Here is a 24,666-nt window from a genome sequence, read left to right as displayed (position 1 = left end):
ATTCATCAACCGTGTAATCAGCATCGTTATGTGTGTGATCTTCTGACAGCACTTGTAGGTGGCTATTATTGTACAAAATGATCAGTTTACTGTCGAGTAAGATGCAAAATCAAATCGAACCTGTGTTTGACTCAATATTTTAACAACTATAAATTGCTATCAGTCGCAGTTACTCTATTGCATGGAACATTTCAGTTACGTTCTAGTATTACAATTTTAAACCATACACATTACAACAACATCGAGCACACATTAAGATATTAAAGTATAATACTAAAAATCCAAATCATATTACATAAAACATATCCTGACATATCAGTTAAATGCGATCCTCATAGAGCCGTGAGAATTCACATCGGAGCATTCGCCCAATTGAACATCTTAATCCTCGAACGATATGGCAAGATTAAACGTGATTCTATTTTTTGCTTAATAATATTTAATATTCATCATTTTATTTAAGGATTAAAATAACAATTGGTGAACGCTGTTGACTAGAGCATATTCCGTTAGATTTTTATACGGAATACGACAAGAGGAACCCCAGTAGAGTCTCTAACACCATCAAGGGCAGCGGCGATTTGTTATTACGCTGTCCGGAATGCTGCTCGTTCGGAATGTTTTCGAAAACTTCTCGGTCCCATAGAGGCTGCGTTGGTCGGAAATTATGGGTCATCTCAGTACCTTCGTGTGTATGTACCTGGCGGAAGGCAGCCAACTAAAAAGAAGCAAGAAACATTAGCAGGAACGTCGTATTTCGAAGCCTGTGTTGGCATTAAGGCTAAACTTTACATTAATTCATATAAATATATCTGTTGTAAATCATCGTACACTTTACACTTGCGACCTAATTAACATGAGTCCAGGATCTAAAATGTATAAAAACTGTCAGGAATGCAAGAAAGTACGACTGATTTAGACCAAATCGGAAAATAGAAATTGATCAAACTGTCAACAAGTAAATCGCACGCTAATTTAACGGATTTATTTTTTACATCACTTCACAAGCAATATCGTAAGATAATTAAAACTATAATTAATAGTTATATATTGAATGCCAAAATACCTGGGCAGGTGACAAATATCGGGGATGCTTGAGAACGATCCACCTAACAACCTCCAAGCAAGGTGGAGTGGTTAGTGAACCGTTGTACGTGTAATAACATTGACTTGAGATGCCTTGCGCAAGAAGATCCACCACCGAGAAGGGTTTGTACAATTGCTTCTTCTTATCCGGTTCTTGTACACCCGGTAATGCTGTCACAATAGATTCGATCATCGGATCTGCTCTTTGCTTTACCTATACAATAAGAGACAAAACGTTAATGTGGAACATTAATTCTATTTAATAAGTAAATAATATCAGGTATAAAGTTGTCTGAAACGATCACTTAATGCAATTTTTGTAAAGAAAGCGAAATATCTATGTTACATTCTCTTTGCACGGATAATGTCAACATGGTCTCTCTTACATCGTACATAAATCCTACAACAGCCAGACCATCTTGGTAGTTAAGAGCCTCGTTCATCGATTTGTAATCTTCCTTCCGAAACACAGCATGGCACTCCATCGCGGACGACTGATTGTTAATCAGGGTCTCGGATCCTTCGTTATCGTTCTTACCCCAATGGAAGTGTAACTGCTCGAACACATACATATCGTTTCCCAGAGGTCCTCCATTCACCTTCACCGGATGGCAGTTGGATTGCAGCATAACTGAACAGTAGTAGATGAAGAAAGATTACAATACGCGTAACAGCCCAATTATCGCGCGCGATGCATCAGTCTCTGTAGAGTATCTTTTTTATGTGACGTAAGTGACCTCGCAGGAGTATCTTCCAAGTAGCTCTCTGCATCTGACGTCCGATTACGTATTAACTTGATTAGGTTGTTCACGGCGCGTTTAGTCCTTGTCGAAGCCAACGACGTATGTCGCTCGCGCAGTTTTTGTCTCCCGCCATGTTCCTTTGTGTGATACACGTGTGTGATTTATTTGCTTCAACGATAATTGCAATCGCGACATGGTGTCTTTTTCCTCATTTTAATCGTATCGACTGCGAAAAGAAGTTTTTCTTCGTTCTTCCGAACGCGTCATCGCGAACGTAGAAAGGCGATCACGACGGACGTTCTCAGCGGCACGTCCGAGATATCGCGAGAAAAACAATCTCGACTACACGTGACCGCGAGTAAACGTATGGCGAAACCGGATTAACAAAAGCAAACCAGCGTAACGTTACTTAACACCACATAACAGAACTTGAAAAAGAAGCAAGGAAAAAGAAGAGGAGTATCAATCAGGGTCGAGCGACGCGACGTGTTTCAAAAATCCAAAGATAAGGAAAACAAAAAGTAAAGGAAGCTCTTCGATATAAAGTTGCGATCGAGGAGAAAAGAACCAAGACCCAAGACGCCGATTTAAGTTTAGTACTCAATTTAAGTTCAAGTATTCAACGACCCTTATAAAAAAAGTACTAGTAGTAGTCAGTGATGAAAATTAGTCAGTGACTAATTACCGAACAACAATAATTCATCATTGTCCGATTTATTACAGTCAGTGGTGCTTTTCTAAAAAGGGACCCACAGACTGCCTAACAACCATGTTTCAATCCATTTCGAATCTTTCTTAGCGGCGTGGCTGATAAAAAGATGTGCGTCTACTTCAGCGCCTTCGCATCACGTAGGGGAGGGAAGAGCCCGCGCGACAATCGACGAATTCGTGAAACAGCAATGTTCTCTCACCCGTGTGCCCATTGTTGACGATGGTCGTCGCTCTGCAATGTTTCTTAGCGTAATACAATTTCAACGGCGGTAGAGTGACGTTCTTGACATTGCTGTCCTCGATGTTAATGGGCGACTGGCGTTTACCCACGCATGTCTCGAACTTCTCACCCCAGTGCGATGGATCTGCGAGAACAAGAAGACAAACGGTATTTCGTCTGGTATCGTATCGCGCTGATACGTGGACGGCCGGAACTCGGCTCGGAGACTCACCGTCATTTCCTTCGTAGCCGAAGTTTTGGCTGAGGCAGAGTCCTGGAAGGAGAGATAATCGTTTGAGAGAGTCATTGCGCGGCGTGAGCGCACGTGAGAAGTCGGATGAAAAGGAAAACGTGCGCGCACACAATGGGTGGTATGAATAACAACGAGCGGTATGAATAGAACCGAGTCCCAATTTAACGAGCGATATGAATAGAGATGAGCGCGAGATACCGTTCGGGAAATGAAGCTTTAACTCGGTTCCGTATCAACGCGGAGAACGCGATTTTTTTCCAATTGCTCGGTCGTATGTGACATTTGGGGCGACGGACAAGCCGCACCGCTCGCGTCGCGATAATCGGCGTGTAATGATTAATCTGTGATTGATTTGTAAGACATGTGTTTTTGTCTCACGCTAAATAGACGTATCTTGTCTCATTAGTACGCATTATAGTAGTAGCACTTTGGAAGGAAGGAAGAATACAAGACGAAACAATTCAAGCTCGAGTAACTCAATCAGATTATAGAACTTTACAGTTGACAGACGTGAAATTTTGTTGCAAACGTCGCACGACTTTCGCCCGCCGACGGAAATCAGTTTATCTGAAATAAAAACGTAAATATGTTAAATACATTATTTAATGTACTAATTGATTCAACTTGTTTTTGCTGTCAAATCTGCCGATTCCTTTTCCCTTCTCTTTTCTATCAGGGATTATTCACTCGAGATAACAGAAAACTAAACAGATTTTCTATCTTTGAATAATATAAATCTGACTTCATGAAAGTTTGTTACGGCAATGAATAGCAATAAATCGCCGCGGATTCAACGGATCGACTGTTAGACGCCGCCAGACGCGCGCTGGCAGAGGGTTTCTCGCGGAAGTCAAAAGCGTTAGAATTTCGAGTTGCCCGTCTCTCGAGAAGAGAGAGAGAGAGAGAGAGAGAGAGAGAGAGAGAGAGAGAGAGAGAGAGAAAGAGAGACAGACAGACGATCGCGGTCGTTTCCCCGCTTATTATGCACAATAACACTTCTTGATTGTACGCTAACGAGCGCATCTAACCGGTGTACGAGTTGCCGCTTTTGCTCGTTGAGATCTTCCGCATCTGCACGACACGTGCGACCGGCAGCGACAATTCGCCGCGTCCGAGAGTGTTGCTTTCGTTTCAGCGGGAGCCGCGCACGCTCGTCGACGACGACGTGTGACGCGTCGCCTCTGGAAATCCTTGGACTGATTTGATTTGCGCCGCGATTATCTCGAGTGCACGCATCTCCCGACAGCATCCTCGTTGTCCTTCCATTATGCAAACTCTTTATTGCGTTGCCCGATTACGTGAGGCGCGTGCGAGGCGCATGCCGGCCGGCTGGCCAACCCGCGAAGGATAATCGAAATTCTCCTTCGCACCGTGAGAAGGAACGCTCGATGAAAAAAAAAAAGCCCTGCCTCATCCGGCCGGTGATGCGACCGTTGCTTTGCAGATTTCCCGGCTCGAGGCAGCGGACGGACGCGAGCGGAAGAACCGGACGTCGAGAGTGCGCGGAGCGACAAATGGTCTCTCGACTAATTCAATTACAGTCGCTTTCGATTGATTCGAGTCAGTAAGTTGCGCTGAATAAAACGACAAGCTGCGACAAAAGCCACGAGAAAACGGATAGTCTGTTTTCTTTTCTTCGCGAGCTGATCGGTAAACTCAGCAACGAGTGGCTGAGATTTCGGGACGCTCGTTGAATAAATAAGCTGCTCACACCGCAGACAAATTTGCCGAGCTCTTTCGGTTCAGAAAGGGTGCTCTGTTGGCCGCTCTTTAATATACGTAACAACGGACTTGTAAATAAATTTAAGAAAGTCGAATATCGGCCTCTTTTCCTCCCGTTTCTCTCCTCCCTCCCTCTCTCTCTCTCTCTCTCCCTCTCTCATTAATCTTGAATAATAAGATTACGGCGATCGATATGGCCTGTGGTTATCAGAATTGTATGAAATACGTTTGTGACATCGCCTTCGTTCGACGAGGCTGCGCGGGTCGCGGGACATCATCCATTTGTCATTTGGCACTTAAAATTTTAGTTAAATTTAGTTGCGGACGTGTGCCTGCAAACGAAGCAGTCATGTTTCGCACAATTCGGCAAGCTTGACGCATTGGCCTTTGTAAATCCACATAAAATCCCAAAACTGATATATTATAATTATCGAATAACTGCAAGTCCATGTTAACATGGACGAACGATGTCCTTGAGAGAAGTTCTCGTTGCGGCGTCTGCTATTTCGACCAAACGCGGTTGGTTACTGGAAAGCGACGTGTTAAGAAAGCGAGCTGTTATTAATTATCTATATATTTCAAGCCGTTGTTAATTACCTATATGTATATATTGAAAAAAAGAATCAGCGACGGAGGACTATCCAGTAACTGAAGGAATTATTCCGCGTGCATTCCGTCGCAGGGTCGATTCATCAAGCGTTATCTTGTGGCCGGTTGTCCGCGCGTATCGCGGTGGTATTTGCATTTTTTTAAATATAAACAACCTTCGACGATAATGTCGTTGGGAATATGTGAAATAATTCGTAAAGTTTTTCACGTGCGCTTCGGATGCACGGCGTATGCCGATAATCGCAGGAGGAGCGTGCGGTTCTCAAGTTTTAGATCATTACTTTAATTATGCGCTTGATTGCTCGCGAAGGTAACGCGCGTTTCGACGATAAGCAGAAACGACGAGACGCCCGCTCGTTTTTTTTCTTTTCTTTTTTTTTCTACCGAGAAGAGGAAAACTAATAAGGCTGCCGCGTCGCGCCTGGCGCCGTTTTCACCGGTCAATTCATCAACGAAGTATGAGACGTCGAATTAGCCGGAGGAGGAGATTAGCTGCGTGCACCGTCGCGGAAATTACCGGACGCACGAGATATCAATCATTTCTTCGCGAATTCGCGCTTCGCGTCGCATTTCCCTTCGCTCAGCTTGGAAACTCGAAATCAAGCAAGGAGAATCGACAGAATGCGAGCGGACGATTGGCCACTGATTGGAAAACTCGCCGGTTGTTCGCGCGAAATACGATTAAACGACTCAGTCATTTGCCGCTCAAGGCGGTTTCAGTCATTTCGAAACGCGCGCTCATGCGATCGAGATGTTATCTATCGCGCGAAAGATTGAAACAGATAAGTAAAAAAAAAGAAAAAGCGAACGCTGAAAGCAACGGCTTTTCTTAATTATCGGGGGATAAACGATACTCTCTCCGTGGGTCGAGTTGAGCCGCCGTAGTCGGACGCGTTGGACTTTGCGGGGTTTCTATTGACAGTAGGTCAAAGATCGTCACGTCTTAATTGTGATTCCCGCGTTCTCGTCGCGAGGTACGTACGTGATAATTCGTGTAGCGTCGATTCCGATGCATACTAACGAGCGCATCGCGCGATGGTTGGTTGGTTGACAGTATTTGCCTGTCAGCGTGCTATTAGCAGCACAAACGAAAATAACTGGGTGGGTGATTTCGTTCGACTTTAGTCACGGCGCGTTGATTAACCGGCCGATTGATCAGCCGATTCTAATGACGAGCGCGGCGGATATCTCGCGCGCGCGCGCGAGGCACGAAATAATTCGCTCGCGCGCGCGAGGCTGGTAAACAAGATTCGCGTCGCGTTCGGGGAATATTTTATTACTAAACGGACGCGCGCGTCCCATGGAATAATGATTAACGCAGCGATGATGTGCAGGCTCATTATATGTACATCCGGTTATCATCATCGAGTCACGATATTTCTGCGCGCCTCGTGATGGAGCTCACGTGATAAACTTGGCGGTCCACATTAGCCACATTTTTCTATTTCCTTCCGACGAGTTTGCTACTTCGATCATCATCGCAATTTGTTGCCGAAGTACGTAACACACACCCGCCGCGCCGTTCGGCCGTATTCTTGTGCTTACGATTGCGCACACGGATTCGTGACTAACACGCGACAGCTCGCAGTCCGACAAAAATACGTAACATCTTTTTGTAATATTTAGTAGGATGATATCCGACCTAGAACGCACACACCCGCACCGATCGAACTGTCCTGCTAAGCAAATTTATGTCCCCCGTCGCTTTTCTCACAGAGAACTTGGCACGATCGAAGAAGACGCTTCAAGAGGCTACTTGCGAGGTGCCAAATTTTCCATGTAAATGCAAGAAAACGGAGGCAAAAGTAAGGCCAGCGAAGCAATTCACGCGATTGTCGCGAGACAATTAAGTGAAAGTTTGATTCGGTGATTGTTAACACAATGCTTGAATGTTAACGTATTTACTTTATCAGCATATATACATGTGCGTGTATGTGATGAGCGATCAGTTCTTTTTCTATATCCACGTAAACAGATTAAGCCTGCTTACATAATCGTAGAAGGACAAATAGTATACGGCAGTTATGCGGGCAGAGTTATTTAAATAAACTGTATCGGTAACTTAATAGTAAACACGTTAACAATTGACGAAGGATGTTCGACACGGTGAGAGGGACATTAGCTCAAAGAAGCCACTGACTAATTCAGGACGCCAAATCTTTTTATGCAAGTATTGGAGCGGAGCCAAAATCTCGCGACTATCTCGGCAATTTTAAATCGCCCGTTAGCTTTATCCGACAAACATGCAAGAATTTTCACCGGCGAACGACAGGGACCTGGTACGACGGTCGAGCCAACAGAGGACAATAAGAGAACAGCGACATGAGAGACTCTGTCTTCCAGGTGTGAAGAAGCAGAGGATCGCGCGCGTTGCGACGCGCGGATGCTGAGTAATATTCGTGAAACGCGAGGGACTTACCCGCGACTAGAAGCAAACCGAGAGGAGCGATCGAGAGCACCATCATGATTGTTCACCCCGTTGGCTTCAGATACCATGAAATTTCGCGTCACTGACAGCGATGCTCGTTGTGGCGGAATCGGCGAAGAAATGCGATCGCTCTGGTTACCGCCGGTGGTAGACTGAGTACTGCCGGCTCGGTCGACCATGTTAAATAAGAGTCCACCGCATCTATTTCGCGACGGTGCGATTGACTCCGCCGCGGCGGCATGGTCAGCAGGGAGGGACGAAGGATTGTTTTACGACGAGGACGCGTGAGGGATTCGCATTCGCCGGCAATGTTAATTCAAGAGTGCAATCACGAGCGCCGATAATGACGAACGAATTAAGAGGATCGAGATTTTTATGGTTCGCGTCGGATTCGCGCGATCAAGGCCGCGATCGCAAGGCGCCCGAGCTTCTTTAGCCGCGCACTGAAAAAATGTCTCAGAATTACTTGAAAATAAATTATCACAATTATTGCGAACGAGTCGAGGAAAACCTCTTCGAACTGTTGTCCGCAAACGAGGGTATACCGGAGGCATCCCTTATTCGCCGTCGGACGAATGTTGCCGTTAAATAGACTGTCGTTTCGCGTCTCGAAGCGAGACCGATTTCCAGGTGAAATCACGCTGAATCCCGCGCGGGCTCCGGCTGAGGAGAATCGTCCATAAGCGATATCCTTCTCGGGTTCAAAAGACGCGACAGCGTCGTTTTCGCAGTTTAAATACCTCTTTTTTTAAACGCAATTGCCTGCATGAATAATAATACGTTTATATAAATAATTGCGTATATGAATAACAATGAAATAATAAATACGATGTACCCTGGTACCGTTTGATGATCATGTCACCAACACGCGCTAGCGCAATCAATACACTACCTTGATAGCGCGTAATTATAGCGTATAACGCTACCATTATAGTGACGTCATGATGGCTGTCTGTTAGCATTTAGCTCCGCGAATAGGCCGTAACGCTAAAAAATAGGCATCTCCCCGAACGCACCCTTCGTTGGTCACCTTTCGCGTATCGCAACCTATGTGGTGCGCGGGGAAGGGAATATCGATGAGGAGGATGCTGTGTTCCACGCGGAAGCATCTGATGCTAATTTTGCCGAGTGTTTTGATTACATGAGCCGCTTCTCGTTGTAGCTCGCAAATACGATACGACGAGGCTGCGCAACAGTGTTCTCGTGCGCGCGCGGTGTTCTTGAAAATACCCGACCTTCGCGACTTTCCATCGTTTATCGGATGGTACTTCGTAGCACACGTTGAGCCGTTTACCCTTCCGTCCGTGACGGAGTGAAATAAATGAATGAGAACTTGAGCATTAATCACAACGAATCCCGCCCTCGGACATTTCCACGTCACGCAGAAGTGACATCACGAAAGTACAAATTTACGCGCGTTGTCTATGCAGTCCACGATACGATCGTGATTTATTATTAATCTCCAGCAAATGTTACTCGGCATTAAGCAGTCGCCTCGATCGACGAGTGCGGAAGTCGCGCGTATATTTCCGGCGATATGCGACGAATAACTTACGGTAGGCATTTGTCTACCGCCGCGTTTTTCGATATTTCGCGACGTCCGTTTCGGCGGAAATTACTCCTCTGTGATTTCCTCCGGCGATTTTGCAATTCGCCGCTGTTTCGTTGCACAATTTGAGATCTCATTTGGTCTCGATCGCCAAATTGGTTATTGAAAGACGTATGTCTAATAACATCCTGTTTTTACCGTCGGATTTTGCTAATGACAAGCTGATTGCCATGCGTCTATACCGAAAATGCAACGACTGTGTAGAATGTTGAAATTACTCGTAATTGTAATTCCTAATATTGCATGATGCGCCTTGCGATATATATTTTTGAAAAATTTCCAAACGATTGAAAAATTATATAATAATAAATGAAGATTTGACATTTTCGGCCTGATAATCTGTGCTCGAGGGATAATACAAGGATTAAGTCGAATGTCGGATATTTAAAGTTATAAAACATCGAAGGTACCATGTTGAGAATACTGTCAGAAATATTTCAAATATTTCCCATTGTCCAAGAAAATATTTTGAGTTATCAAAAAACAATTTGAGTTATTAGAAATTATTTTAGATTAAATTCCGATATCGTTATGTCCGCTATGAGTAAGATCATGAATCTCCAAACATACGTATTATACACATATTTGAGAACACAATATAAAATTCGATAAACTAGGTAAAGAGCGATAAGTCAACCCACAGATCGAAAAGTCGAGCCGACTTGGTCGGATATAGAAGGGATTTTCGATATGTTGATAATTCTACTCACATATTTTCTTTTCGGTGTAAGCTGTGTGTAGATGGATTATCTTATCGCATCGCTTCGATACGTAAACATTATTCGTCTTGACAGTACAGAATTAGAGAGATTATAAAAGAGAATAGAGATAAAGAGACGCGCGAAATAGGCAATGCGAAATAGGCAAAATAGAGACGAGCGAGAAATAGAGAAATGAGTGTACCGAGAATGAAGGCATAATTCGGGAAAATGTCGGGAAATATCGTTGAAAGATCGATTTCGTACAAAGAGACCTCGACGTTGACTTCGACTCCGGTGATCAAAGATAGGAATTTCCCATCCTGCTACGCCGGCGCGTTTCATGTCGTAAGTGTTCCGCAAGCGGACGCGGTAAACGTTGCGATAGAAATCCGCGAGGCGCGAAAACGCGTGAAAAACGGAAGCAAGGACGGATCGCGTTGTCGACTTGTGAGGTCGACGCTTTTACGGCGATACGTGATCAAAGGCGGCATTTTTGCGCGAGTTCTCCGCGCTGCCGGGCAGTGGGACCAAAGGCCTGTTTCAGTGGACGAAACCTTTCCTTCATCGCACGCATTGCGTTCGTTCTTCATTGTACACGGTCCAAATTGATTTGTAATGAACCTCGGAACCCGTCAGTCCCTCGTTATTTGCAGTCATAGCAGTGCAGGCATAGTAGCTGGCAAAAAAATGAGTTTCCCAATCTCAACAAGAATCGTTTTCACTTTTATTTTCTTGCTTCTCTAACTTTTATATAACTTTCATAACTTTAATTTAATCTTTAAATTTTTTTGCGTTCATTTTTTAAATTTCATTTTAACTTTTACTTTAGAAATTTTGTCCACTCAAGCGGCACTTTAATTCCCCTGTGCGCCGTGATAATTCACACCAGCCGCATAACGGCGCGTACCTATCGATGAAATCCCGAACGCAATTCAAGAGCTTATCGAGAGATTGGACTCGTCCGAATTTCTTTCTCAAATCCGCGAGCTAAGATTATATGTTTTTACGGCTTGATTGTGTAACGTTATGACACTGTAATTGCCATCTTTAGAGAAATATGAATTTACGACGCATGAATTTCGACAATAAGTCGGTCGATTGGGTCGAGCCGACCGTTTGATCCCAATATCGTATCCATTACCTCAAAATCACATATAAGGCTCAGGATCTCCATTCTCTCTCACTCAAAATCCTCACTCGAGTACGAATTCATCGGTGTCATCTTGGAAGCGATTGTCATCTTGCGGGGCTCGTGAAGCTCGGATATGCACTCCGTGCTTCTACTTTCTGTAAGACAAAAAAATCTCCATGAAATACGGCCCTTAAATTAAAATCTTAAATTTATTTCCGCTCGGCTAAGTGTTTCTCTCGAGCTGCGTGATTCGAGCTGAACAAACGAGCGTTTTACGAGCGTTAATGAAACATCGAGTTGTAAACGCACGTGCGCCGCGAAATAACACGCTCGCCGGGCAACAGGCGGCGCGTCGAAAATTGCGACGAAATATTATTGTATTTCGCGAGCACGATTCTGAAAAATTAGCGCGATTGACCACGCTTAATAATGCACCGTCAGGTGGACGCCAGAGGCGTAATATTGCCGCTCCACTATTCCGTCGATTGCACGACAGCAACAGAAATTCAGATAACAATCGGTCAGATAATGCGTTCGATATAGTTCTCATATTGTGGTCGTCCAACAGCATCATTATCGTCAACTGCGTTTACTTATGTAGGTTGGTCTGCGTCGATAGCGATATGTGATCGTGATGTGGTATTCACGATTGATGTCATAATTATGTCGCGACAGGTTCGGTCATTTATCGCGGAACGTGATTTATTTTGCTGTTAAATCATACCTTATCGCGTTGTGATAATATAAAATATAAATGTTCAGTAGTCACTGGACAAATAAATAAAACATTTTTTTCACACGGTCGACGTCGTTTGACTGATGTGCTTGTTCGACGGTCTGGTTAAAATTTATATCGACAGGAAATTTACGGGATATGATTCAAAATCGACGAATATTCATCAATCGGTGTTCGTTTTAGTAGGCTGTCAAAGTGCGTTATAGCTTCCAGCATGGGTCATTATTCCCCTCCCAAATTCAAATTTAACGTCTAATCAGTAATTTACAATTTAAAGTGATTCTTTAACATGTAAATTTGAATTCGCGCAAGGTCACCTATTGATGACACACGCGCTCGGTAAGGTTTCTATGTAAGGAGGATGGATTTCCCTAATAAATATATCAACCACTATTTCTAATTTATATCTTAATTGACTTAAGCTACTTACGTTAAGTAACCATAGAGCGAACCGTTAAACATTCGTCGGCAGCAAACTAGAAAATTTTCATCCCTTATATCGAACCAACTTGCAATGCCGCCGATCTTCGCAACAACTCGACCTAACCTCACGTTTCTCTCCTTCGGCGACGCTCCGACGAGTGTCGCACGCGTCGCAGTCAGTGAAACATCTCTAGAGTCACTAGACCAATCCGGACCGCGTAGTATTAGTGACAGTTCGCGGCATTTTGTCGAAGAAAAAACCAAAAGTCATCGGACCCTAACTAGAGTCTTCCCGTAATTAACGGCAGATCGTCGGCCAATCAGAAGACACGCACGTGCGCTCAACTCGTGTGATTAGCGGGTGTCTCTGTCCTCCTCGACTACACTTTCTGCACTTTCTCGCGCGAGATCCTTCTCGCTGCCTCTCTTTTCCGCCAGATCGCAAACGATGCGCATTTGTTTCACTCATTCGAAAGAGGTCGGAGCCAACGCGGTGTAGCTAAACGGAACACACAGAACGTGCGCACAGTTCACACGGCACGGCATTGCACTGCGCGACGGCGGCGGCGCAGCGCAACGCGGCACGCGCAGCCAGGCAGCGAATGCGAGCGAGCGTGTGCTGTCTCTCGGGAGCGTGCATGCAGCATATTCATTCTCTGATACTCTCGCCGCGGTTACACATATGTACAGATCGTTGCCGTTGCTCGCCGTAGTCATCGTCGACGTCGGCGTCGTTGCTGCCTCGGTACACGACTTCGTAGCGTAGCAGCGGCGGCTCGCGCGGATCCTGCGTGGTGCGCGCAGGCTTCCGCGTGCTTTTATCCGCCTGCGATATTCGCGTGCGTGCGCGAGAAGGCGGTGGCGGTAGGCAGTAGTAGAGGCATCAACGGCGGCGGCGACGACGGCGGCGGCAGCAGCAGCAGCAGCAGCAGCAGCAGCAGCAGTAGCAGCAGCAGCCAAGCGGTAGTAAACCTACCGCGACCAGTGACAACATTTATTTTCGATACGATCACGGAGGCCGTGCGAGCGAGAGAAAGAGCGAGAGAGGTGGCGCTAGAGAGAGAGAGAAAGCTCTGCCCCGAAACCGCTCTGTCTGCAGCACGAAGTGCGTTCCCGTGGGAGCGCAACGGAGATCGCTAGTGCAGGTAATGCGCGAGTGCGAGCGAGAGGATGTGATGTGAGTCGAAATACGTTTTGTATACGCTCCGGACGCGCGGGCTTTTTTTCCGTTATTGGTTCTGCGTGCGAGTGCGCCATGGCTGCATGAGCGTGTTAACTGGTAAGGGAGAGAAAGAGATAGCGAGTGTGTATGTATGATGCCTGAGAGAGAGAGAGAGAGAGAGAGAGAGAGAGAGAGAGAGAGAGAGAGAGAGAGAGAGAGAGAATGACAAGCGGGAAAGAAAAGGACGGGAAAAAATGACAGCAGAATGCCATGGCACGAGAAAGACAGAAAGAGATAGACAGAGAGAGTGAGAACCCTTCTCAGCTCCGACAGTGAAACGGAGCGAGAAGAACGCGGCAGCAGTTGGGTGAGGAGAGGAGCCGCGGGGGGAGAGAAGAGGGACTCTCCGTCAAAATGTCGCTGAAAACGCCAACGCGGATACAGTGATCGTTGCCGCTCGCCGAACTCGGGGCACGTCGTTTCCCTTCGGGCCCTCGAGCTTCGCTCTCTTTTTCTCCCTGTCTCTCCTTTCTTTCCCTCTCTCCCTCTCTCCGTCTCTCATCTCCGATCTCGCTCTCGACGACGATCAGCTACGGTTGCAGCGGAGAAAGAAGAGATCTGTGGGTGCATCGATTGCTCGCGCACAATCACCCGGTTTGTTTTCCTGCGTTTTGTTTGCTTTATCGTCGTTATCGTCGTCATCTTTGTTATCGTTGTTGTCATCGTCATCATCATCATCGTGTCGTTGTCGTCGTCTCAGACCTCGTCTTCACCTCTTGTTTTTCTCGTTCTCGTTCAAGATTAGCGTTTTCTCTACGACGCTCGATCGTGAACCTTCCGATTATCGTCTTCGTGACGATGATTATTATTTGAGTATCGGATGAAATCGGCAGGCTTTTTTCGCACGATGTAACGAACGTCGCGATGCCTGTCGACAAAAATATTGTGTGTCGGCGGAGAAATCGACTCGTCCTGAGTGCGCATTCGACTCCTTCCTCATCGGCTACGACAGGCTTTTGTTCATCGTCATCGTTTACGCTGCAACTTGTCGCGAATCTATATTCTGCTTTTTTTTTCTTTTTTTTTCCTACCATGGTTCTATCCTTCCTCGAGGTTGTTCGACGCCACGACCGTTAATATCGGCTTCGCGCCCCGATACTCTCTCTCTCTCTCTCGATTAATAATTAACCGCGAATTCAATTAAATTCCCCTCTTCAGATTGGAATCCAGTCCGCGACGCGGAGCTACACACGTGTTGAAATACGTTGTAGTCGACCGGAGTCGTTGTCACTCATGACCAACCATGGTCGACGATCGGTTGCTCACTAGAAAGCTTTGGGAAACTGATAGAAGACGAGGACAATTGACCATGACTGCGGTGCGAGCGATGATCTGACCGAAGAAAACTCGTGCAACGTGTCCGCGCAATAATCAGTGCCAAGTGATTGTTTAGTGGAACACTTTCGACGGTGCCCCGTCCGTGCGATGTTTTGCTGACCGCCGGATTCTTTCGCGGATTTCCTTAACGCTCGCCAAATCCTCTCGGCGATTGCATCAACGTGCTCTCAGCGGTTGTTGAAACCCCGTTCGTCGCAGGACGAGAAGTTAATTAGCTTCAATCCCGTTTCGAGTGATACGTGTGCGAATCGACAGGACCGGGCGAGTTTGAAAGCAGATCGAAACGAGCGGAACGCTCGAGCAACGAGCAGGTGATCGTTTCCTCGAGATATCGCGATAACGATTCGGCCGGGTACGTTCGTTACAAGTATAAATTGCGATGAAAGCGAAACGCTCGCTCGAACGGAGGGAACATTTTGTTTGAGAACGAATCTCGCGCGAGACGCTGTCGTCTCGCTGGCGTAAGGATCTTTTTGACAGTTCTGTTGGAGTTGGTGTATCAATGTCCTGTTGTGTTTTATAATTGGAATCACTCTCGTGTGAACAATTCCTCGCGTATTCCTCGATAGGCCTTGTTGCGAAAGAGTTCAATAACTCTGATTGTTATTGGAGCAAATTTTGCAAGAGGAAAGTGAAAGAAATTTATTTGTTTGTTTATTTATAGGAGAACACGCAACAATTCACTCTGGCAGAGTTCCACTATTTGTCTACAAAGCAAAACAATACACAAACGTTACTAAGAGCTTGCTGAGAGTTAACTTCCGCTACAATCTTGATTTTTTAAAGCTTACGACTTGCAACGCACAACATGTGTGACATATTCATGAACATTTCTATTAAATGGGACAGATATAAAGCTGCATGTTTTTGATATTTGTTTTATAGAGCATTAATCTATTTAGTAAACTATTCAGTAAACCAAATTGTTTTTGTAGAAAATATTTGTATACACAAGAGTTTAAGATGAAATAAAATTGTGTTGGTAAATGTAAAAGAATTTTGTCGACTATTACAATCTAAATATTTATCATAATATTATTTCGTCTAGCCTTTATGGAAATGTTTCTGAAACATAATATAATGCAAAACACATGTTTGATTTTATAACATAATAAAGCATGTGTTCACACATTTGTGTTGCAAGCTCAAAGTTGTTGAAAATAATCCAGTGAAGTTAATTATATATGAAACATCTGTTTTATTTACTTGTCCAACGAATTTCATGTCGTTTATCAAATGTATACAAACATCTGTATGTTATTATTATATATTGTGAAGAAAATATTGTCTTTCTCACTTTAGATTTTGGACAAAGCGGCTTGTTGAAAAGTAAAGAAATGGTGTCGACTCGTCAGTCAAGTAACATGGGGAGTAGCAGCAGTGGCGGTGGTAGTGGCAGCGGGACAGGTGGTGAAGTAGTGGAAGCGACCTCGTCGTTGAAGAAACACCAACCAGGGACCGCTAGCAACATCAATAACTGCTCCACCACCGAGTCTCCACCTGTTCGTAATTTGAATCTCCTGAATCTACCTGTTGAGATACTGGAAAAGATTTTCGGATATCTAGGTTACAATACAGTGGCTCATTTGCGCCCGGTGAGTACATCAAGTTTGCGCTGATAAAGCCCTCCGTCAGCACGCTCGAGGACTCGCTTTTACGCTTCTCTCGATTCTACGCAGTGCTTCGGTTTTTCGTCCGTAGGTCTGCCACCAGCTGGACCGCATTTGCGGTTCAATGTTGAACTCCACCTTCCAGAAGCTGCAAGCGCAGATGCTGAGCCGTTTCCAGGCCATCAAGGCGCAAATGCCCAGACGCGAATCCGCGCGTCGGAATCACCCGTTAGCCTGCGAGTCCGACATTATAGAGACTCTACATATGCGGCTAACTTTGCTGCAAATGAGCTTCGGCAAGCACATCGAGCGGAAGCATTGTTGCTTCTTCCCCGGTGAGGTGAGTACGATCATACCTGGCATAAATACACATGTGAGTCCGCTTGTGGTCATTTTGCAGATTCTGGACGAGGTGTATCGCGTTCTCTATTACATAAAAGTCACTCCGAAACTGACCAAACCTTACAAAGTTACGGACGAGTTGTTTGATCTGAGCACCATGGCTATGGAGTATTTCAAAGAGCATATCGAGCCGACATTGCCGGAAATACCTTACTTTGGTGCCGATTTCCTGGATCTTGCGGGGACGTTCTGTAAGTGAAGCTGACTTGAATAAATACTATTCCTGCACTGTATGCTACTTCGTGACGCGGCTTTACCGGAGATTTTCTCCTGCTTTCTTCCATTGCAGCTTCTAGTACTGTGAGTAAACCATTTATGTGCCTGGATTCCGCGCCGTTGAGCGTAGGAAGCAGTAAAACGGGCAACACCAGCGGAGAGGAGGGCTCTCCGCCGCATTGCTCGGACGACCCGGCCCTCCTGGAATCCAACGTGTCGCCGCCACAGTCGAACATGGTTCTACGAAAGCGTATCCGCAAGATCAAGCAGGGCATGAAGCGGTACAATAGCCAGCTGACGCTGATGCGCAAGGATCTGAAGAGCTGCAAGGCGAAGATCGCCGAGCAGCAGAAGCAGATCGTAGAGTACGCCACCCGGCTGGACGATAACGACAAGAAGAACGAAGAAACATCGCGGAAATTCAGCACACTCCTACAGGTATTTACACAGGTACATTCGAGTGTTTCAGAGCAACAGTCGATAGACTGTTCATAATTTATAAGATTTGCTGTATATACGGCACTTCGTATACCAAACTTACAAATTATGGACTCGACACACTTTTGCTCTGAAGTCTTCATTCGATTCGCCTAAGGAACATATTCCGAATTTAATGTAATATCTATTTTCCTCATTTTGTGTTTGTCTAGCTTTTCCTGTATAAAATTTCCTAAATTTTCCTAGCGATCTTAAGTAATAGCGGTATCTTCAAGCGGCGTGTGTAACGCGATCGTCAAGTCTGCTTTTATAAATTCATTAACACGTTACATAACCAAAATAATAAAATGCATGTGACTCATCGATCGAAGAATCAAGTGCAATGACGTTTCAGATATCCGTTCAGATCCGAGTTAATACGCAGTTATCAGACAGCGATAAGTGTTTAAATAATGTTTGATAGTGTAAAAATGTATCTTCATCGACAAGCAATGTTACATTAAATGATGTCGCAAGCATGAGATCTCACAAACCTCGTTTCCACCTTTCAGGAATTGAACAAATGCAAAACCGAGTTACAATATTGGCGATCCAAGTCACCGGCGATACCGGTGTGCGTAGGCTGCGGCCAGTCAATGCCAGTCCCTACGGAAGATCTGCAAGCCTTAGCGAATCAAGGAGTGCTGCCGGATACATTCGGCGAAGGGCTCGACTTCATTCCCATCGCGGATGCCCACAGTCCGACCGAGATGGCACCGCAACCCCCCGTAGTCACACAATCTCCACCGACGCCGGCGATGGAGATGGCACCCCCAAAGGCTCCCGTGCCTTCGAATGTAGCGTTCAAGCGGAAACCAATCGTGGAGGAGGCGTCTAGTGATGCCGCGAAAAAGTCACGTCGCACTGCCAAGTCTCGTCAGGCTAAGCGCTCAAAGATGTAAAAAAATCGATAACGCTGATCATGGTACAAATATTTGTTCAACCGGTCTCTGACGGGGGTCTCCCTTTGTGAAAAAAGAGCGACAGAGGGGACTCGCCGCGACGGTATTTAAAGCGCGTTTCTTTATGCCAGCAAGCCGATGATCTTAGAAAAGTACAAAATTCCTCACCGAACGTCCTGCATCTCGCGCAACGAACCTCGTTTTTGGAAATTCTAGGCCGCGCGTTAATCACCGCGCGCGATTGTTTGTGGAAATCTCTCGACAGTCTATACTCCGATTTCTCTCACGAACGGAGCTGTTGTCGCCGCCGACATGCAACGGTGCGCCTCGACGATGATATTCTAAAGAAACTTAGCCGATCATCTGCGCTTTGCTCGTAAAGTAACGTTTAGCTATACTACTTTCTTGGATTCTTGTTAGAATTCTTTGCGATTGTCATTGCCGATGGTACGTCCGTGGATGATGAAAGGTCTCGAGATCGTGTTTGTCATGCATTTAACGGCGCGATAGAACGTAGCAGCGGGCGTCATGTTTATCGTGGCGATTGAAGATTCGTTTTCTATTTGGCTCTCCGATCAAAAGAGCGCGCAGTGGCTGTCATCTTGACTTTCAGGATGACACACGTTTGCTAGAATCTAGACTGAATATCGCATCTTCAGCATTTTTGATCGAACAGGACAATACGGTAACAGAGGAAGCGTATTAAGTCACGTAAAGGCGAAAGCTTTTGTACAAAAGCCTGTAGGATGAATTATTATCGTGTCTCGGGAACGGCCGATAAACGCATCACGGAAATTTTATTCGTTCTTCATGGCGCGTTGACTCGCGTGCAAAATCGAAATTGAGCCTCGAACATATTTTATTTCGCGGTATCGATCAACAAGTACCTGACAGAACTAACGTAGACTAGTTCACGCAGGTACTGCAGATGCACCAACAATCACCATATCAATTCGTTTTGATTAGTTAAGCCTGCTCAATTTAGAAAATTGGTTCGTTCACAATGATTAGATGCCATTAGGTGCCACGCGTTAGAGAGAGATGTTTTATATTTATACATATATTATATATATATATATATATTTTTCGTCCAGTTGGAAATAATTTTTCTTTAGTAACTATGTATTTCTGATCGAAAATTATTCATGATACGTGGGGCTGGATAAAATCAAAAATTCTGCGTTTTAAATGCCTGGTTCTAGCCTTGCAGCGCGAGACAACCAGAAGATGTCTGACACGCAGCTTCGGGTTACGCTGAAGAGCGAAATGTTGAATTACATGCCTGCAAAGGCAGTAATTAGTTTATTTTTGTGAATACACCATCTCACCGAGCAAGAATTATGAGATGGAGTACATTGCAATATTAATAGAACTAGATAATTATTTATAAGAATGATTCTATTTAGATAAATAAATTGGGTACCATTATTTTGTACATTGTACAACAGAACACGAAGCCTTTTTGTTTGTTGTGTCAATCGAATCGACGAAAATTCCAGTTTATATGAGAACGTACCGTTCGGGAAGAAAAAGTTGAGAACGCGCGACAGACATTTGCGGATTACATATGGATCGAAAATTTTCGCAATCCGTTCCGGGAGTCTCACGATTTACCTTGCCCGATGCGAACGATTATTGGTACAGTAGGAACAATTGTGAGATATCTTATTTGCACAGATTACCCAATTAATCTCAAAGAAGCATAGTTAGACATATTGTGAGTTATTCATGATTCTAGTTATAAAAATGGAAAAAAAGAAGGATAAATAAGCGAATGCTACTATATATTATAAATATATATACATATAGATTTATATATGTATATGAACGTATATATGTACATATATGTATGTATATATATTTGGGTGGTACCTTGCCAGAGATGGCCGGCGTACCGCGCGGAACATTTTAGTTTAAAACTTTAATGGAACAATAAGATATATATATATATAACGATTAATTAATTAATTGAACAATTAATTAATTAACGATAAAATAATTATTGAAATATATATGAAGTAAAAAAGTATATATATAAATATATATATATATATATATAATTTTTTATCGATGTCAAAAGAAAATTAGAGATGATGAGAAACAGAGATAAACTTTAGGGTGTGCAAGTATATAATATGGGAGAAAACGTTGCAGCACGCTACATGTGAGATGAATGTGTGATATGTACGAATAATGAAGTTATAACTAAATTCGAACTTCTGTGTGTGAGGATATTATGATGTGATGCTTTATCGATTTAACCGCGGGAAAGTGACCTTTATTCGAGATATAAAATACACGTGGGGCGAGTATCTGGCTGCATAGGAGAACATATAAAATTTCACTCTAAATGTGTTTACGTTGTGATTAGAGAACGCATCGCGGGGGCGGGCGTAACCGAATCGTACGTGTCGGAAATTTCGAAGACGTTTGCACTGTAATATTTTCGCAAATGCGATCGTAAGGACGTGTCGTCTCTCTCTCTCTCTCTCTCTCTCTCTCTCTCTCTCTCTCTCTCTCTCTCTCTCTCTCTCTCTCTCTCTATCTCTCTCTCTCTCTCTCTCTCTGTCTGTCTATCTGTCTGTCTTTCTGTCTCACAATTATATTCACGAAATGAAAACGGGAATACAGGAAATAAGAAAACACAATTCGTATTGACTTTGTTATTATCATTTTCAGATTCCATAAAAGAAAAGAAAAAAACGAACTCTGTAAAATCTGGGATTGACGTCGGCACGACGGTCGATTGCATCAACGTCATTCTATACTAATCCTGATTGGTCCCGAACTTGTATTCAATGCGTATCTGATTAATAGCTTTCTTTTTTCAATATCTGTGCTGTCGAAAAGATTGCAATACGCTAACGTGTAACGTACGGTCTTCGCGAATTCGCAGTTATTTTATGAAAAGTCGAATCTTTTTATGGAAGAGCTAAGAATTCACGAATATCTTGCGAGCATCTTTGTGTCGGCTCCTAATTCGGAATACTTCATCCTGTAATCCTGTTATCTATATACGAGTATTTCAAAACTGTTGGATGTCTTTTTTCATTGCAGATTTCTCGATCAGTTTGGAGTTAGTTTTCTTTCTTTTTTTGGACGAATGTGCCATAGGCAACTATAGTTTTCGAATAATCCACGAAATTGCACGGGACTTGCGACAAGTTAAGCCTTCGAAGAACAAATTATCCGGTCCAATCATATCTTTCAGTTTTAGAGCGGATTTTAATTCGAAATTTATTTACAGAGAAATATGCGATGGTAAAAGTTGGAAGGTGTGTTATATATAACGATTTTCTTAAATATTTTTAATGTAGGGAAATTACCATCCGACTAGCCGAGGAAATTGCGGTTAAAAAGACATCCCGTGATTTCGAGATATTCTGCATAAAGAAGAATGGGGAATGACTAATCTAAGACTTAAGTTGCACTGTCGGAGCAACGTAACTCAACGTAACTCAAAAACAAATTACATCGTCGTCTGCCCCACTTTAGACAAATTATAGCTAGCGACAGGATTTTGCTTTATGTACGGTATGATATAAAAAACACTTGAAGACCTACAGATGATATATACCATATATCATATACATGCATAGATCTGTTGTATACACACATACACAAGTATACAATTCTAATAATTCCAATTATATTTTAATTCTTCAAATGTTTTCTCTCACAAGCAGATTTGTTCAATTCTGTCGCGAATTATAAATTGTCTAAAATGGAATTAATGCAGAATTAGTCGACCGTCTATGCGTGAATATCAGTATAAGGGCCAGTGGAGGGTCAATACCGTTTCATGATAACCCTGTTTAACATCCTCTGTCTTCGCGATCTACGTATTAATGGGGAATAGAGGACGATTATGTGAAGAGGGCCGACTGTAGATTCACTAATCAAACTTAGTCAACCGAAACTGTCGGTACAACTCAGCCTAAGCCGTACCTCACGCACATTCAAACTCCATCATCATTATTATCATCATCACCGAAACAAACATTCGACGCCTCGTTTAATACGACGTCTGCACCTTGCTGCACGTCGTTCATCGTCTACAGTTGATTGTCGTCTTTTAGAAAGAAAAAAAAAATATATAGAAAAGAAAAAGAAGAAAGAAAAACTAGAAAAGAGAAAAAAGGAAAGGAGGAAACAGTTTCACACGCTCTTCTCTCTCTCTCGGCTTTCCGACATAATCCGTCCCCGAACGAGATACAAATGTAGAAGAAACTGTGTACTACTACGCATATATGGATCTTCTAAGTTTAGACGTACGATCGAATATAAAAACGATGCGATTATATGCGATTAAGAGTAGAATAATTTCCTAGACGGTAGTGCTGCACGCTGGGGAGGGAAGAAGGGGGAGGGGAAGCTATCAGATGTGTACAGAAAGAAGAGCAGGAAGCGAAAGAGGAAGACAAGGAGGAGGACGATTATTTCTTTCTCCCTTTGGCATTACCTGCCTGTTCTATACCCCGAAGAAGCCTGCTATTCGCAAAGCATGTGTAATGCGAGCGAGCAAGCAAGTAAAGCAAGCAACGGTCCTTGCCTCAGGTACACACACACACACACACACACATGCACGCACACACATACATGTAACACACACATATACACAAAATAGACAAATATCCACGATACCGCCATGTCGCGGTGCACTTTATGGCGACAAAACGAAGAAAGACATAGAACTCATAATTTTGCCAGCGTTCACGGTAGCGAGGAAAAAGTTAGCGCCGTGACACGCCGAAGAATACGGATATATTATCTTAAATGGTTTTACGTGTATTAAAGCGATTGTAAATATATATATTAGATACACCTTATAATAAACATAATTTAACATAATGTTCCAACTATGTTGTGTTTGTTGCGTAAGTCATCGGAAAAAGTAACGAGTTGCCGTGAGGTATTTGAATTATTATTAATTACCGTGAAAATTACGAAGATAAAAAGTTTTAAGGGAGTCTTCGTTCGTAACAGCAATCGTTTGTAAATGAATACGTTGAACAATGGCTATTTTATGCTCGTATTCAAAGATATTGGGCTCAAAAAGATATTTCTTAATTTTTATCGATGATTCTTGTGCTAAAAAGTAAAGCTAATTATCCTTTTATATTAGTAAACGTCAGAGAGGATATATTTTTTAAATATTTGTTATGAGTATTAATGTATAAATCTCGAATGTTTTCTTTTAATTTTTGAATATAGTAAAATATAATATAATTTAAATATTTGAAATATTTGAAATTTAAATTTGTGATATTTGAAATATATTGATTTAAATTTAAATTTGTAAATTTCGATATCTTTTAAATTAACAAATTTATAAAAGATCGTTGGACAACTTCAACACGAAACAATTCATATGAAATATAAATTGCTTTTTTTTCTCTGAAATATTTTTATTCGCTTTTCACTCGATTTCCGGTGTTATCATGGTTTATTGCGTCAGTGGACTTCAAGGAAACGTTATAAGACAACGCCCAGAAATATTTTGCAAGGTGGGAATCGAAGTTGTTGAAGTAAAATTAGTGTGAGTGGAATATATTTATCGTGAAAAACTTGTTTAGAGAGCATAGAAAAATGTGCCTTCTTTCTGAAAGTTTGACAGATAGTTGTTTTGTTTTGACAGCTGGCGCGAATCCAAATATTCTGAAGCCGCGCTTCCTAACCTACACTTCAAATCACGGCGAAAAGAAGGGATTCAATTTGATTTATCGAATTGTGAAATTGTAATTATGTGATATATCGCAGTTCTGACTTTCTAGTTGTCTTCTTTGAAATATTGTTAAAATTTTTAAATTTTTATAGTAATTTTTAAATTAGTTTTTTAAAATGACGGCTGAACTAACCCAACAAACAAAATGTAACATATAACATACGTTAGTCGTAATTTCCTAATCAACAATATGATTTTTATATAACAATTACATTGTTAAATAGGAAATTACAATTAACAGATATTTTATATGTAACATTGTGTTTGCTGAGTATGATATTTTTTCATTTAGGAATATTAAATGTAACGATTATAAAGAGTTATCAACATATATTGAGTTAACTCATTATTAAATTTGTTAAAACATATTTTGCTTGTGATACAAGATAGAAACAAAGTAG

General features: G+C 43.1%; 3 protein-coding genes and 1 long non-coding RNA gene across 7 annotated transcripts; 2 read left to right on the top strand and 2 right to left on the bottom strand.

Annotated features, from left to right (window-relative positions):
• Positions 1-212: 212 nt before the first annotated feature.
• On the bottom strand, positions 213-7,936 carry LOC105187505 (carbonic anhydrase 2). Its single transcript, XM_011148329.3, has 6 exons — positions 7,764-7,936; positions 2,993-3,034; positions 2,741-2,905; positions 1,473-1,717; positions 1,067-1,300; positions 213-718 (listed from the first exon to the last, which is right to left on the bottom strand). The coding sequence occupies exons 1-6, from the start codon at positions 7,807-7,809 to the stop codon at positions 518-520; spliced, it is 933 nt and encodes a 310-aa protein (XP_011146631.1). The 5' UTR covers positions 7,810-7,936; the 3' UTR covers positions 213-517.
• Positions 7,937-9,920: 1,984 nt separating this feature from the next.
• LOC105187506 (uncharacterized) lies at positions 9,921-12,517 on the bottom strand. The gene is made up of 3 exons (XR_850119.2): positions 12,381-12,517; positions 11,224-11,369; positions 9,921-10,758 (listed from the first exon to the last, which is right to left on the bottom strand). It is a non-coding gene; the product is annotated as an uncharacterized LOC105187506 (long non-coding RNA).
• Positions 12,518-12,955: 438 nt separating this feature from the next.
• On the top strand, positions 12,956-19,722 carry dmpd (F-box protein dampened). 4 transcript variants are annotated; one of them, XM_011148326.3, is made up of 6 exons: positions 12,956-13,518; positions 16,236-16,528; positions 16,635-16,883; positions 16,944-17,136; positions 17,235-17,599; positions 18,151-19,722. In XM_011148326.3, exons 2-6 carry the CDS (start codon positions 16,271-16,273, stop codon positions 18,538-18,540), a joined length of 1,455 nt encoding a protein of 484 aa, XP_011146628.1. In that variant the 5' UTR covers positions 12,956-13,518; positions 16,236-16,270; the 3' UTR covers positions 18,541-19,722. The 4 variants fall into 4 exon arrangements, with proteins under 4 accessions (XP_011146628.1, XP_011146627.1, XP_011146629.1 ...); XM_011148325.3 differs by lacking the exon at positions 12,956-13,518 and adding an exon at positions 13,533-13,652; XM_011148327.3 differs by lacking the exon at positions 12,956-13,518 and adding an exon at positions 13,737-14,189.
• Positions 19,723-23,946: 4,224 nt separating this feature from the next.
• On the top strand, positions 23,947-24,660 carry LOC105187502 (uncharacterized). The gene is made up of 3 exons (XM_025306605.1): positions 23,947-24,079; positions 24,179-24,278; positions 24,558-24,660. The coding sequence occupies exons 1-3, from the start codon at positions 23,982-23,984 to the stop codon at positions 24,564-24,566; spliced, it is 207 nt and encodes a 68-aa protein (XP_025162390.1). The 5' UTR covers positions 23,947-23,981; the 3' UTR covers positions 24,567-24,660.
• Positions 24,661-24,666: the final 6 nt, after the last annotated feature.

Source organism: Harpegnathos saltator, unplaced genomic scaffold (genome assembly GCF_003227715.2).
Source record: "Harpegnathos saltator strain DR-91 unplaced genomic scaffold, Hsal_v8.6 scaffold126, whole genome shotgun sequence".
Lineage (NCBI taxonomy): Eukaryota > Metazoa > Arthropoda > Insecta > Hymenoptera > Formicidae > Harpegnathos > Harpegnathos saltator.
The sequence above is the reverse complement of the archived record's forward strand: the minus strand, read 5'-3'. Positions and strand labels throughout refer to the sequence as shown.

What these genes read in the sequence shown, in the direction of transcription:
- LOC105187505 (XM_011148329.3), bottom strand. Translation starts at nt 7,809, where the DNA reads ATGATGGTGCTCTCGATCGCTCCTCTCGGTTTGCTTCTAGTCGCGG. An exon ending in CGGTTTGCTTCTAGTCGCGG is followed by an intron (nt 3,035 to 7,763) that starts GTAAGTCCCTCG and finishes CTCTCCTTCCAG; the next exon opens with GACTCTGCCTCAGCCAAAAC. An exon ending in CGTCAACAATGGGCACACGG is followed by an intron (nt 1,718 to 2,740) that starts GTGAGAGAACAT and finishes ACTACTGTTCAG; the next exon opens with TTATGCTGCAATCCAACTGC.
- dmpd (XM_011148325.3), top strand. An exon ending in CAGTGGCTCATTTGCGCCCG is followed by an intron (nt 16,529 to 16,634) that starts GTGAGTACATCA and finishes TTTCGTCCGTAG; the next exon opens with GTCTGCCACCAGCTGGACCG. An exon ending in GGATCTTGCGGGGACGTTCT is followed by an intron (nt 17,137 to 17,234) that starts GTAAGTGAAGCT and finishes CTTCCATTGCAG; the next exon opens with CTTCTAGTACTGTGAGTAAA.
- LOC105187502 (XM_025306605.1), top strand. Translation starts at nt 23,982, where the DNA reads ATGGTTTATTGCGTCAGTGGACTTCAAGGAAACGTTATAAGACAACGC. An exon ending in GTTGTTGAAGTAAAATTAGT is followed by an intron (nt 24,080 to 24,178) that starts GTGAGTGGAATA and finishes TTGTTTTGACAG; the next exon opens with CTGGCGCGAATCCAAATATT.